The sequence below is a fragment of the Metarhizium robertsii genome, assembly GCF_000187425.2.
Source record: "Metarhizium robertsii ARSEF 23 chromosome Unknown MAA_Scf_2, whole genome shotgun sequence".
In the NCBI taxonomy this organism is placed as follows: domain Eukaryota; kingdom Fungi; phylum Ascomycota; class Sordariomycetes; order Hypocreales; family Clavicipitaceae; genus Metarhizium; species Metarhizium robertsii.
The window spans coordinates 2529904-2544481 of record NW_011942160.1 but is presented as its reverse complement, the minus strand read 5'-3'; the positions used below and the strand labels follow the sequence as shown (position 1 = coordinate 2544481).

General features: G+C 52.4%; 3 protein-coding genes across 3 annotated transcripts; all 3 read left to right on the top strand.

The window, feature by feature from the left end:
* Positions 1-5986: 5986 nt before the first annotated feature.
* On the top strand, positions 5987-6534 carry MAA_05670 (Cgr1; the record flags this gene model as incomplete). The annotated part of the gene is made up of 2 exons (XM_007823668.1): positions 5987-6283; positions 6394-6534. The coding sequence occupies 2 exons, from the start codon at positions 5987-5989 to the stop codon at positions 6532-6534; spliced, it is 438 nt and encodes a 145-aa protein (XP_007821859.1).
* Positions 6535-7321: 787 nt separating this feature from the next.
* On the top strand, positions 7322-8408 carry MAA_05671 (uncharacterized protein; the record flags this gene model as incomplete). The annotated part of the gene is made up of 2 exons (XM_007823669.2): positions 7322-7710; positions 7772-8408. The coding sequence occupies 2 exons, from the start codon at positions 7322-7324 to the stop codon at positions 8406-8408; spliced, it is 1026 nt and encodes a 341-aa protein (XP_007821860.2).
* A 2321-nt stretch (positions 8409-10729) lies between these two features.
* On the top strand, positions 10730-14018 carry MAA_05672 (PX domain protein; the record flags this gene model as incomplete). Its single annotated transcript, XM_007823670.1, has 7 exons — positions 10730-10886; positions 10993-11222; positions 11316-11916; positions 11975-12078; positions 12140-12393; positions 12454-13315; positions 13365-14018. The coding sequence occupies 7 exons, from the start codon at positions 10730-10732 to the stop codon at positions 14016-14018; spliced, it is 2862 nt and encodes a 953-aa protein (XP_007821861.1).
* Between the last annotated feature and the right edge of the window lie 560 nt (positions 14019-14578).

Below are 14578 nucleotides of genomic sequence, written 5' to 3'. Positions count from 1 at the left end.
AAATAACAGATGTGAATATGCACTAAGTCTACAACCCGAGACTGCAAAATTAGCACGCTTTGGGTCGAATTGCACAAACAGGAGATGCGTTGCCGCGGCCCAACGACCGCGACGGGCATCAGGATCAACCATGCGATTGCTTGCGGAAGTGAACCAACCTGGTGGGAAGAATGCAACAAACGCAGGGCACGGAAGCCGAGTGCAGAAGCCAACTTGTAGAGGCAGGGCAAAATCAAGGCGACAAAGGAGTGGACGGCCAAAACCAGCGCCTGCTCTCGACGAGAAGTGCTGCTGGAATTGCACCAAGTTGGCGAGGATGAGATGTGCAAAGAGCGCGGTAAAGCAGCCGCCTGGAGGTGAAGTTGCGAAGATGGAGGAAGACTTGGGCGAGGGAGAAGAGGCCGGGCAGGAGGCCAGGCGGCGGATTGTATTCGATTCAATGTTAGGTCGACGGCTTGAGTGGGCGAACAAGGCACCGGACCCAGTCAACCAGCGCCAGTGGCCAGTGGACGGGAGAGAGGGTGGGGGAAGGGGGGGCGTGGGCAAGGGGCGTGGGAGGGCAAAGGGCCGCTAGACAAGGAAGGTGAGCGAGATTGGCCGCACTCGAGTTAGTGGCATTGGGCGAGATGGGACAGGGGCAGCGCTGGGCCCGGCCAAGGCCCATGGGATCTGGCACCCGGCTGCCTGGCACTTGGCTGCTGGGCTGCCGGTGGAAAACATTGACTTTACGGAAACAATCATTGATGGGAAACATGGGGCCTTGGGGTCTGGTGCAAAATAGACGAGACGAGGCGGCGAGAGGCGAGAAGCACGCCGCACACGCAGACGCAGAACGCAAGACTCGAATTGATGCAAGTCGCAGACACTCGTATGTACAACAATAAATACCACTACTAGTACAATTCGCCTTGTCGTTCGTTGTTGCTGCGGCGGCTGATGATCAAGGTTTCGGTCCAGGCTGCACTTGGACTTGGTCTGGGACCGTCGTGGGCCATGGCCTCCATCTTCATCCTCGCGTCCTCTCTTGTCCTCCATTCGGCCACCATCCTCCTCCACCCTCTCTGTCTGAAAGCCCACTCACCCTGCGTACTCGCCGACTCCATCTTGGCACCATGTTGCCATCCAGCATCCTCTAGTCTTGCGTCTAGTGCGGTGCCACAGCCATGCATTGCGATACGGGCCACGATGGTGATTACTGTGTAGCACCTACTGCCATCAGTCCCTTTGTGTCCTAACAGAAACTTCCTGTGCCATGGTCTTTACGCGGGTTGCCCTGTTCTATTATGCACGAGTTGGGGTTCTCCGTCGCCAACCTCGGATTGCCCCGAGTATTATATTGTGCGCCTGTCTCGGCACAGCAGCAAGCTCGACTAGTACTACTTTGTCACTTCATCATGGTTGGAACATGCCCTGGAGGATTTCGGCCTGCGGAGCATTTCGATCTATGTCCAATCCACCGAGTAGTACTCCGTACATACATACAATCAGTCTCTGGAGTACACGATGCAACTCAGGGCGTGGTTATTATTCGTATAACTGGTAAAGGTGTTGTACCTCTTCTTGTCGGGTCAAGCCGAAGGAGCGGCCAGCTGATAGCTCAATAGTCGTCAGCAACGGTGCCAAACTAAAGCGCCTCCATGCCCATCCAGGCAGGCACAATGCACCGAGTAAATATGTGTACATATGCCCTGTTCAACAGTCCGTGCTGCTACGGCCACGATACGTGGAAAAGGCCCCCGAACCCTGGTTTGATACGAAGTGCGGTTGACAGGGCATTTGACATTCTTTATTAACAGTATGGAGTAGTTACTAGTACCTCGTTTTCCAAGACAAGCGACAAGAACAAACGGGGTGGTTCGTTTTTTTCGTGGCTTAGCTGACGGGCCCTTTAAGAATCGAAGATGGGAAATTGTGAGAGCGTGAGCAACATGCAGTGGCCGTCGTCATGCCAAGACATGAAAAGTCTCTCGCCAGACAAATACGCTGGCTACGAACGACTAGCAGCGCAGCGTCCCAGTTCATGGCTGGTGTCGGAGAGTTTCGCACCCCGTACGCACGACAATCATACTTGGCCTGTTGCCGGGGGACCTGGCGGCGTGTGCTCTACGACGCCCGCAACGGCAGGCAGCCAACTTCACCAAACCTCAAAATGGTTCTGGTGATACAGCTGGTCCGTCCAAGTCGGGCATTCCCTCTCCCCAGGGCTGCCAATTCAATGTTCCATGCTCCATTACCCCTGGAGACCACCGCCTAGCCCTGGCCCAAGTGCTGGGCAGTGCATTCAACAAGGGTGTTGCTAGCAGACCTGATTTGTCGAGCGTGGTCACTTTTGGCGGACGCAGCCCCTGGTCCCATGTCGATACAACCGGCCGTGCCCATGCAGGTAACTTCCTCGGTGCATTTTGACCACCACAATTCACCATCCAAAGAACCCCCAGTTTAGCCAGCAGTCCCCCTCCAAGACTCCACAAAGTCTCCAGGGGTGCTTGGGGTGGAAGCACAGGCGGGAGTCTGCTTGTCGCAGTATTAGCCCAATGCTACAAACAAAGGCGCTTCGTTGTACGACCTTCCGTTGGACCTTCGTTCATGCACACATGGATCATCAACCAGCCCTTTGGTGGTTAATGGCTGGGCGCAGCATTTGTTGCCCTCGGAGGCTTTGGTGTCGACATCACGAGTTGAAATGGATCCACATCAGGATTCTTTGGACGCAAGGAGACAGGGAGCATCCCTACACTTCAGCTGTTGTTGCCTTGATTGCTACGAGCAGCTGGACAAGTTCGCAATTGCGATGACTGAACGGGGTGCGGGCTGCTCACACGAGGATCCTCGTCACTTCCATGACCGTATTGATTGTATGTACTCGGTACCATTACGGAGTAATCAGTCTGTCTTTCGATACTCTGTACATTATTATCACGGCTATCAGTCTTCGCGCGGTGACAGATCCATTGGGCGACTGCTTCTGTCCGAGGTGGTGACGGTTACCTGTGGCAATTCAAATGTCCAGATTCAATCCCTTGCCCTAGCCTCCATCCGTCTTATTGTCTCTCACTGTATTTGACCGTTTCAGACTTATCTGCGGCCATCTGCGGCGATTATCACATCGGGGAATAAACTTTGCTAAGGCGCGGTTAGGAAATTGACCAGACTCACAATGGTGTTTCAACACTAGATGTCGGGCTCAGCCACGCTAAAATTCAATACACAATAGGGCCCAGCGACAGCCTCCAATAAAGAAGTAGTACTCGGTACGGAGTAGACTGCTATCTTGGATTCGACTCTTATCGGACTGACTTGGCGGGATCTAGCAAGACATGGATCCAGTGTGACGAACACTCTGGTATCAATCACCTGTCGGTGGCAAGATGCAAGACATTATGGAGTAATCGTACTAATTGAGAGCCAAGATCACTCATTAAGTCAGCCGCCAATCCAGTGGCTGGAGGACTCGCCATGTGCTGCAAATCCCCTTTTATCTCCCCCTTCTGCCTCAGTCACAATGCCACCTGTTGCGGTGGTGGGAGTCAAGCACTGGAGAAGGCACAGCGATGTCGATACAGACTTCGGAGTATTATGGAGCGAACCTTTACTATAAACATCTAGTCGTCGCGGCTTGCGAGGGCTATGTATGTATGTGGTCAAGTCTCTACTCCGCATACCTTGTATGGTCAGCAACGCGACCATTCCATCTCTCACTTATATGAACCCTCCTGGGACAGCTCGTGCGATACGGACATGTCCTAGGTCACATAACGATTGCTAGAATTCACTGCGGTTTGCTCCTGGGTATCCCTCGCAGCTTCTCGCCCCCAGCACCTCGTGATGAATACTACGAGTCAACCACTTTCCGTCGAGACGCTGCGACAGACAGACTGTTTCTCACCACCAGAAAAAACCATTGGTGCGGGTACGGGGAGCGGTTCGGCACTCTCTGCCGGCGCGCGGCACGTAACACACACAATGGGGCCAACGCAACCTTGGAGGGAAACAAACCTGGGAAGTCTGGGGATACGGTGACGGTGACGTCTCATGGTTTACTAATTCAACCTCACGAAACACCCGGTCGACATCGCAACCAAGCCCGTCTTGGGACAACACTGCCCGTTTGACCCCTGAAGGAAATCGCCGAGCCCTTCAATGTTCTGCTGCCATCGACAGCAACTACCAGACTGCGCTCTCTCATAAGCGACCGGTGCCTTGGCGCGATTGTGGCACAGCATCTCACAAGATGGGCCATGAGCCCCTTCCATGTTTTGAGATCAAAAACGACAATGGACTTCTTATCCTGTACATACATAATACTATGTTGTTCAAATCGGCTAGCTGTCTTTGCCTTTCGTTTGCGTGTCTTGAACGACGCAGAGAAGCCACGGACGATCCCAGACAACGGGGAGTAGTACTAGTAGTAGTGTGGTAAGCAGGAACGCACGGACTTCACACTTGACAGGATGTGTTTGTTGATTTGCGCCGCCTGAATTTGAGGGTGTCTAGACACGTTGAATCAGGCTTGTCGTCCTTTTAATTGTAGGCCCTGGCTCGAGCAGCACGGTTCGGCTTGCATCGAATAATACGACGTGGCGCTCTTCGCCATTGGCGATCTAACAAGGAAACTTTTCTCCTTCGTATTCCACTTTTTCTATGTACACACACACGCGCGCGCACACACGCGCACAAACGCACGCACGCCTGTTCAGCCAAGCCTTGTTCAAGGATGAAAATACTGGACATACCAACTACCATCATGCCAGCTAGTACTTCTCCACCAGTACCGGCGCAATCTCGCTCTCTGACAAGAAAGCGGAGAAGCTAGATGACAACGTCATCCCCATCGCCCTGGAGCCAGCCGGTTGCTCAATTCCAAGACTGTCCTGAATCTGTCCTGAAAAGTCAAGGCCCGTGTGGTCACTGGCGAACGCCGAGCCTCACAATATAGCAGTTATTACTAGTATTGAGCTTTGCTTTGTCTTGGGTTGCCCGTCCCCATCGCTATGCAGAGGCGAATCGTAGCTTAATCGCTGTTGGAGGAAAGGATGCTCATTGCCACGTTGCTTCATGTATCCATGGGCTGGGGTGTCGGGATACCAATACAGTAGATTCAAGACAATCGCAAATGATTGACACTGCGTCTTCCGCGAACAGTCGGCATGACCTGGAAATTCATTTCCCGCAGCACATCGCGGAGAATACCCAAGTCATCATTTTGATCCCTTGCATGCTCTGCAGTGTTTCCCTAGTGCTTGTCCCTGCACGCATGTACATATGGCATTTGGTGTCGCTCTGGGATCTTGAGTGGTTGCCCGGTGTATAAGCTCATCAACAAACAAATGATGCCAATATCGAATTCATTTCAGGTTCCGATATAACCTCTGCGCCGAATATCACTACTAGCTGCAGGCCATCGGAGAAGGTCTGGAAATTGGGCAGGTCCCTGGTCCGGAGGACCTTGTTCATAACTGTCAGATTGCCAGGGATGCCCAGGCATCTGGGACAGCTGCCAAACAAAATTTCTCTTTTAAGCCATGCACCATGCAAGATAAATTTGATGTCTGCACAGCGTAACATGCCGTAAAATAGTGTCCAATCGCCATTTGTGCCTTGTCTGATGCGGGCAAGGGGCGCAAACTCGATAAAATGACATATTGACTCAAGTCTGTATGTACCGTTGGCAAGTACAGGGACTTGAGCACAGCCTGGTCGTTCAAAATAGTGTAACAAACGACGTGGCGCGTCGGAGCCACCTGATGTATGGAAGGGCCAGCCACAGTTACGCTGCAGGCGGCCCCTGGAGGACCCTGAATTCAGCGCCACATTATGGGATTGGTGTGGCGGCCGTGGGGATGAGGCTGACCAGATACACCGCCTTTTCTCGTTGCAGTGTCAGGTCGACGGCAGAAAAAAACCTAGGTGGTACTCCAGCCTTGATGCGAAGTTTGGTACATTTCTTTTCACAGTCACCGAATATCCGACGACTCACACAACGGCAATGTCTGACGACGAGGCACCCACTCTTGTACCGGCGGAGGGCCAGGAAAGGGCAAGCAAGCCCCTTGGTATGCGAAAAAATGGTATGCTATGCTTCTCTGCAATCACATGTGAGGCGGAACGGCTTTGGACTCTGACACCCGCACGTTCAGGCAAGCAGTGGCATGAACAGAAAAAGGCCTTTCGCCCAAGCAAGGGCTTGACCACATTCGAGAAACGAGCGAAAGAAAGAGCCGCTATGGCTCAAATGAAGGCAAAAGAGAAGGAGATGAAGGAGGAGAAGGAGGCAATGAGAAAGGTACGCGCACAGCGCAGATAACCGGGTGGCGTCTGCAATCCGCGTGTAGTCAGCCGGTCAGTCAGTCAGTCCCATGGGGCAGTCGGCTAACTACCACAATTCATTTACAGGAGAAGATGGAAAAAATCCGAGAGAAACGTGCCAAGAAGGAGGAAAAGGAGCGATACGAGAAGATGGCGGAGACGATGCACCGCAAGCGCGTGGAGCGATTGAAGAGAAAAGAGAAGCGCAACAAGCTTATCAATTCATGAGACCATTAAAGGATGATTGGCATGGGAAACTCGGCGCGAACTACAACACACTGACTGACATCTTGCGGGCAACGGGCAAATATACGAACGAAATCACATGGATACCTTGGCTGCCGAGCAATCTGATGTGGCTAGGAGGTGGTTATGCATCGCGCTACCGTTTCGAATATAGGCGCTTTGCAGTAGTACTATAAGGTGTGGCCCACGTCGCCGTGGCTGAAAAACAGCACGGCTGAACACGAAACGAAACGAGGCTGTTTGCAGTACACACAGGTTACTTTAGAGTTTGCAAACACTTGTACGTAGAAGTATGTACATGCGTATTGTGTGGAAACAGTTAGGCATGGGCGCCTGCCTAGCCCCTCGGGCGTTGAGGTGTATGTATGAGCAAATACTTCTAGTATTGACAAAAGATCAAGGACTGAGCAACATCTTGAATTCTCCGGTAGTAATGACTGTTTGTATTTGTTTCAGGCATGGAAATTTTTTATTCAAACTAGCCGGCGCCAGGTGATGGATTTCCATGGCCAATCCGTAACGTTTCTTTGCTGGTGCTTGCGGGCATGTGAAGCGGGTTCGGTCACGATTGACCGGCAGGCCCCACCGGACCTCTTTTCTCGGAGCTGCTGGCCACGTCGGGTGGGCTCGCTCTTCTGACCAGCGAGAACAAGCAACACTCCGTCCCTTTGCCTCTCTTTGGCCCGCTTGCCTCACCCACAGACGGGTACTCGGCACGGAACATGGCACAACAAGACCGGGCGATCTAACATGCTCAAGACGGAATATGATGTCTACACCTGACGATGGCTTGGATGGTCCAAAGCGGTCATGGCCCTCACAACCTAGTGGGCGCCGTCAGATCAAGCGGTCACTGACAGAGCTCGCGTCGCCCGGGAAGCTTCATCGTCGCCCACATCTGTACCGTCAACAAGGGAGCCAATCCGAGGAAAAAGATAAGCCCCCACTGTCGCCGGCTATTCTTGCGGCGCAAGGTCGGCATTCTCTTGATATACCACCCTCGACGACGACAACGACCCCGTTTATGAGTCCGAACCCGAGTCGACGTGCCAGCATATTGGGGCCGAGGGGGGAAAGGAATGGGGAATCCAGGGAGAAGCGGGAGAAGATGGGAATCAAGACGCAGCTGGCACAGGAGAAGGCCTCGATACGAACTGAGTGAGTGCATGCCGGGCCAGTGATGCTCGCGGGGTCGATGAAAAATGCTAATAGTATCCAGAGGGTTGAAGCAGTCGCTGATGGACCTCAACTCTTTCTCGACCACCATGACAAAGCGCCTAGACGATACATACTACTCGGTCCTGGAGAAAATGAGCACCCTTCAAAACACGGTATTTGCTCTGAAAGATTTGGCCGGAAACTCCCACGACCTGTGCGAATCGTTCGACAAGGACGCGAGAGATTTGGAAAGCGATATTATTCGTCAACTAAGTGCTGCTGGCCAGTTTGAAGAGCAGCAACGGCGAATCTCGTCGCTCCAGAAACGCATACACAGGGGCCGTGACCAGATACAAACCCTCGCCTCCAGGGTTGACGTGGTCCAGACGAGGGTTGAGAGGTGGGAACAAGCCGACAGGCGATGGCAGGAAAAGACGCGCAAGAAACTCAAGATTATATGGTCCGCTACTACAGTTCTGGCTCTGGTCATGGTTGCCTTCATAGTCGGCATGAAGTACGCGAATGTGGAGGGGCAAGGTGGAATGCGGTGGAATGCGAGCATGAGCCCAAACGTACCTCCATGGTTGACTACGTTGAGTTCTCACCAGAGCGAGAGCACAGAAGAGTCTGGGAGGAGGTTGCTTTGGAAAGCGCCGCTCGGGGATGACGCGAGGTTGCGAGCGTTTGATGAATTGTGAGTGATTTGGCAGTACATTTTGCTCGGGTCGTTTACGCTTCACGTGGTATTTCTTGAAGCATCCAACGATTCCAACGATACCCTTGGCCATTTATTTAGAGTTTTCCTGTTTTGGTGTCCTTTTCGGGATGCATCACAATCTTTGCGAGGGCAGCAGATGTGTGATTGGGGGCATCGGTGACGTCAGCTAGCTTTTTGGCCCAAATGCTGACCAACTTGAAGCCCATTTGTGATGCATCTCCTCCATTTGTGTGCTGACGACGCTGTATGTATATCAACCTGGACGATGATGTAGAGCACGCGACTACTGCCCTCTATGTATTTCTAGGTAGAGAGGACTGCATACTTATCCATCACGGCAACTGCCTACCTACTTAGGTACCTAGGTATGTAGATACGTAGCTCAAATGGCACGAGGCTCGGCATCAACGACAAGCTTCACAAAACGGTGCATTTGTGGTTCATGGTGCTCAGCCACAATTGTGCTTGCAGCGTGACGTTCTGAGCCTCGCCGACTTGCATGATTTGCTGCAGGTGTACTCCGTAGGGTGATGAATTGGTCTCGGTTGCGTTAACACTCATCCGCTGGATGGCGGCACGACGGCAATGATTGGTATTCTGCTCGTTGGCGGTCTGAATGTCCGCGTCAACAGCGGCTGCCGTGTGGGCGGCAATCTGGAGCCTCAAACGGCGAGAGCGGGCTTGGCGGCGGTTCCTGACGTGGCGCCACGGACCAGACTGTTGTTGGAACGCATATCAATTGATCTGACAACACTGAAGTATGTATGTACTAGTATATTAGTAGCATCACAGGGCATTGCACTGCCCGTGCCAAGCGGGTAGGGGGGTGAAAATCGGCCTTGTGCATTGAGACGGGCTGCCTTGTCCTCGAGTCACGTAACAGTTTGACATAACATTGAAAGCAGTTGGCCACGGAGTGCGTGTTCCGACTGGAGCGACGACTGGCCCGCTTCCGAATGGTGCATGGACGACGCTCAGTCCTGGTTACGGAAAACTTCCGTGAGGTTGGGGACTTTTTCCCTCTTCTTCCTTTTTTCCTTTCTTTGTTGTCAAGTAGCGTCATGAATGTGACATGCAGGTATGGGGTACGTAGTTCGTGTCTGCGGTAGGGCTGGAGGGGTTTTGCGACAACATCTGGCAACTCGGTAATGCTCCGTCCATTGACTTCCAGTGCTCCGTACCGCGCCACACGGCTGACTGTGTGTGTCATGTGGGTTTAAGATTGAGCGTCAACATTGAATCTTCCTCGGTGATTCGACAGGCACACACGTCATGCCCTGCCGTGCCCTGCCGTGCCCTGTCGTGCCCTGTCGTGCCCCGCCATGGGGGCTTGCGAATACAGATCCCGGGCGGCGTGCAGTCTGGTGCATGTAATCTTCAGTCGCGTCGAAATTAATCAAATTGACCAGACAGCACCGTGCATTGACGCCCCAGAGTGCAAACCCTCGTTGGGCTTGAGACATGGAAGGATATGGAACAGCTCGAGGCGCCGACGCCCGATGCCATGGCGGTGACAGCACTGAGCAAGAAGAATTGGCGCCTGCGAAAATGAAACCACGGTTGGCCGATTGTTCCAACGTTTTTTGTGCATACATGTAGTCACTCGGTAGACAATGAATGAATGGCCTTGCAACCGAACAACGCGCATCCTGGCCTTTAACCCATTCACCCATTAACCGCCGAGAGGAGGTGGAGGCTGTAACATTGACACCGGTCAGCCAAGGCACCAAAGGGCTCGGCGAGCAACCTGGGTCACTTTTTGAGCCATTCAAACAGTCAAACGCTCAACCGGAGGGTGTCAGTCTCCATTCTCGAGTCTTTTATGCCGCGACGCGTTTCCGTACCGCCGCAGATGGATGGTAATAAGAAGGCCTTGTCCCCTGCGGCGACGAGAATGCGCGAGCCCCGTCACATTGTCCTTGCCTTTGCCGTCTTCTTCATTGTTTAGCTGACCGTGTCTGCGCAGAGCCCGGTGGTTTCCAAGTGCTGTCCAGGGCTCCATTGATGTCTGGTCGAGTCAAGGGTCTACATGTAGCTGCGCCCCTCTCTCTACTTCTATTGACGTAACCCGCTGACGTCTGACGGCGACCCAGCAGAGCTGTAACCCCGCCATAACTTCCAGTCTACATTCACCCTGAGCATCTTCCCGAGCCGCCCAGCTCTCCCGGTTGAATAGATTCGACCGCATCTCCTAAGGCTTCCCCTCGTTCACCGGAAAGCTGGCGTCCCGGGGAAGAAGGTGCACCAGCTGATAGTTCGAACCTCTGCCTCGACTGGTACTACTACGCACGCCTTGTCGCCATGGCTCAAGATAGCGACGTCACCCCGTCGGCCGAAGCTGCAGCATCTGCTGCCACCACCACCACCGACGCTGTCGAAACAAAAGAACTTCCCATCCGACAGACCAGCTTTGGAACGGCTGCTCCTGGACAGACCCTGACGGGGAAGCAAGAACATTGTGCGTTGTGCCTCCCGCGAGCATAGATATGCCGTATGCCATATATGCCATAGGCATACCGCCGGGCGACTGTCATGTGATGCTAACCTTTCAATTTTCCCAACAGACCTCAAGCGCGAGCTTATTTCCAAGCAGGCGAAATGGGAAATCGACGAGCTCAACTCTCCCACCGCTCTTCAGCGATTCGGCGCGCCGTTTCGTTCTGAGCGTGGTGAGGTCCCACCTGAGGAGTCGGAACTCCCCATTCTTCGTTTCGTTTTCGTCCACCATGTTCGAGATTTTCCTTTCCTCGACAAGGCCAAGGAAAAGGAGTTTTGGCAAGACAAACTCCAAGTTGTATGTCTTCACCGTTCTGTTACGGGTCCCTCCCCCCCCTTCTCTTCTTCCCCGCAAACATCACTTCTAATAAAAGTGGCACAAACCGTGTAGTTCTTGGAGTCATTTGCAGTTAAGCGCGTCTCATCATCCGAAGACCGGCTTGAGGAAACCAAGCGGAGAAAGCTTGCCATCAAGGCCCAGAAGCTCATCGAGCTGATGATGGTTTCTGGCATACCAACATCCTCTGGCTTCGAAGAGCGCATTCGCTTCTCAGAGATTGAGATTGTGGACAGCAACGCTATTGAGACTGGAGTAATGCATAGTATACCCGAGGGCAACTACATCAATGGGTGGGATGTCAATGTCGCTGGTGTGCGCGTCATGACTGTCAAGGGGAGGATCCGGCAGCACAAACACGCCGAGTTCTTGCTTCGTATTAAGCAAAAGGGCGAGCTGGAGCACTTTGTCGGACGGAGGTATGGAGACTTTAGCAGACTTCACAAGCGAATAAAGACGGAGTTGCCTGGCCGGATTCTGCCCCCTCTACCCAAGAAGAATAAGTCTAGCACGACGGCATCTGGGCTGTGGACCGGATGGAGCAATGCCGATGATTCGGATGCGTCGTCTGTATCGTCCGTTTCCACGCGAATCACAGATGCCCCCGTGCCGCAGTCTGGCGGTATCTCGTCGCTGTTGTCGCCCACAGCACCCAGTAGGATATACGACTTGCGATTGCTTGACATTGCCGAAGCTGACACGCACCCAATTAGGTCAACGAAAACCTGGTTCCGCTCGATCCATTCGCTCCGCAAGAGAGTCTCCTCGACCTTCGGTTGATGGGAAGCAGAGTCCTGAGAAGCAGGATGCCGATGATGTGCGTATGCGACTTACACCATGCCCCGAGGTCTTGATTGAAACTGACAAATGCATCGCAGAGCGTCGTATTGTGGAGAGAATCCTCGCGCGTTTCTCTTCGTGCCTTTTTGAGGTCTCTGTTGCACAACCCTCAGGTTGCCAACACCAAAGCCATGCAAGAGTTCCTGAGCGGTGACCCCATCACCCCCACCGACGATGATGTAGAGGACATTATGAGGCGCAAGGCTATCGACGAGAAGAGAATCGAGGAACAGAAACAGTTTTATGAGATTGCGAGGAAGAGAGCCGCGGAACTTGACGAATACATGGAGCAGTAAGTCTAAGCCTTTAGCCTACTTTCATCACCAACGTCTTGGTGCTAAGCAGGACACAGCTTTCGGCGGGATATTGTCGAGCGAAACGGTCTTACAATGCTTTTCAAGGAAATAAAGGAAAAAGAGACGATTCAAGACCTCAGTCTCCAGTATCAAAAATTTGCAGAGTGGTTGAGGATTGAAGTTGCAGCTGTGATTTATCACCTCTTCCTTGCGGAGGATAATTCGCCCGAGATTTTTGCCCAAGCGAAGCGCATTCACTCTCTGATCCCCTACTCGGTCCTCAAAAATGTCATTCGCATTGCCAACCCAGCGGCAGTCATGTCGGGTGTGCTGGACATCTTCCTTGCCCAACCGTTCGGTACCAGATCACTAATGCAAAGAATTTTCTCTCTCACTCTCAATGACGGGATCAAGAGCTTCCAAAAGTCGATTGACGCTCTGACAAACAAGATCGCGGACCCCGTCTTTACTGACAAGCTAAAGAGATACACAGACGCCGAGGAAGATCTGAAAGCCGCTATCCGCTTGGAGGCTGAAGAGGAGCAGATTGACCTTATTGTTGCCATTATGCGATCCGATCTCATCGAGCCCGAATTGACTGGTGAACAAATTCAGCGTCTGTTTAATGCATACGTTGCGTTCAACAATGCCGTCGAGAACGTTGACGAGGAATTGAAGCAAGGTGCGCAACTGTTCTCGTATCTGAAGCAGCTTCTTAAGCTCTGCACACGACAGCGAGACAAGGCTATGATGCTTCGACTAATTGAGGAGCCGGTGACACTGCAACTATTCCGAGATCTGTTTACAATCTTTTACGAGCCTCTTGTTAGAGTATACAAGTCCGCCAATGTCTATAATAGTGTCACAGACTTTGCGGTCTTTATAGATGACATGATTCAGGCAAGATCAACACACGCCGTCCGTCGTTATTACAAGACTACCTTGCTAACCGTTCAACAATGATTAGGTCGTCGACAAATGCAGAGAGCAGGATGCCTCGGCAGATCCCAACCAGACGGTTCAAGCTTTTATCGATTTATGCCAGAGACACGAGCATCACTTTTACAAATTTGTCCATGAGGTCCACACACACGACAATGGCCTCTTTACGCAGCTCATGGGCTGGATCGAAGGAATCCTCGAGTTCCTCCGCCACGGACCCAAGAACGGAACGCTTAATGTTAATGCATTGTTTGAAGGCGGCGTTAGTGCAGGAATTTTAGACAAGGAAAAGGCCATTCAAGAGATCAACTCTCTCATCTCATGGCAGGAGGCGAGGAAGAAGTGGCACCACGACAAGACGCGACAGAAGATGGCCGCAGAGGGCGGGCCTCTAGGCTCTGTAGGAGCCATTGGAACTGGCTTCGATTCTACTGATTTTGGCTTAAACGGACAAGACCTGCAGGAAATGGCATATGACTTCGAGTCCGAGTCTGAAAAGGAGGCGGAGGCGGAGGAAGAGGATGAGCTGGATCCAATCTCGGCAGAGAGACGCAGAAGAGCTAAGAAACAAGATCGACTCCGCCGCAGTGCAGGGGAGCCGGCGAAGCCTGTGATCTCTGAGGTCCACAAGCTGCATGACAATTTCTTGGTCATGCTGCGGGAGGTGCTGGCAGGTTAATGTATGTGCAAGGGGCAGTACTTTGAGGACGTTTTTGCAAGTTGAGTCCTCATACATCTTTATGCATGCCGCATGGAAGCGTAGAGTCATTATGCTCTAATGTTTTAAGTTTTGCTGGCAACTTATCGTGTTAGTCAAGATACCTAGGCTATTAGTACTAGAATTCAAGTCAGAATAAAAGCATTGATTTCTAGATTAGTTTTGTCCGTGTCCAGACGGCTGTCACTCCCATGGTGATAATGCTCGTGGAAGAAGCCTGGCGTTGACTGATTACCGTCTTGTGGGGCGAGCGAATAAAATTGGAAAGTACGGAGTACCGAGAAACAAGTGAGCACGGGAGGTGGAAACAAGCCGGGACATGGAGGCTCTTCCATGTGATGCCTACGGGTCTCGGAGCTTAGAGCGAAGATTATCCGTCCGACGACGAGTTTGCGGGACGAGCGCCGACACCAACAGAACTGGAGACAGCGTGAGAGACGCAAGAAAAAAAAATTCAGGCTTAAAAGTGTAGAAGGTCGACGTCAATGGGGAGCAAAACAAATCGATTAAGTGGCCTGTCA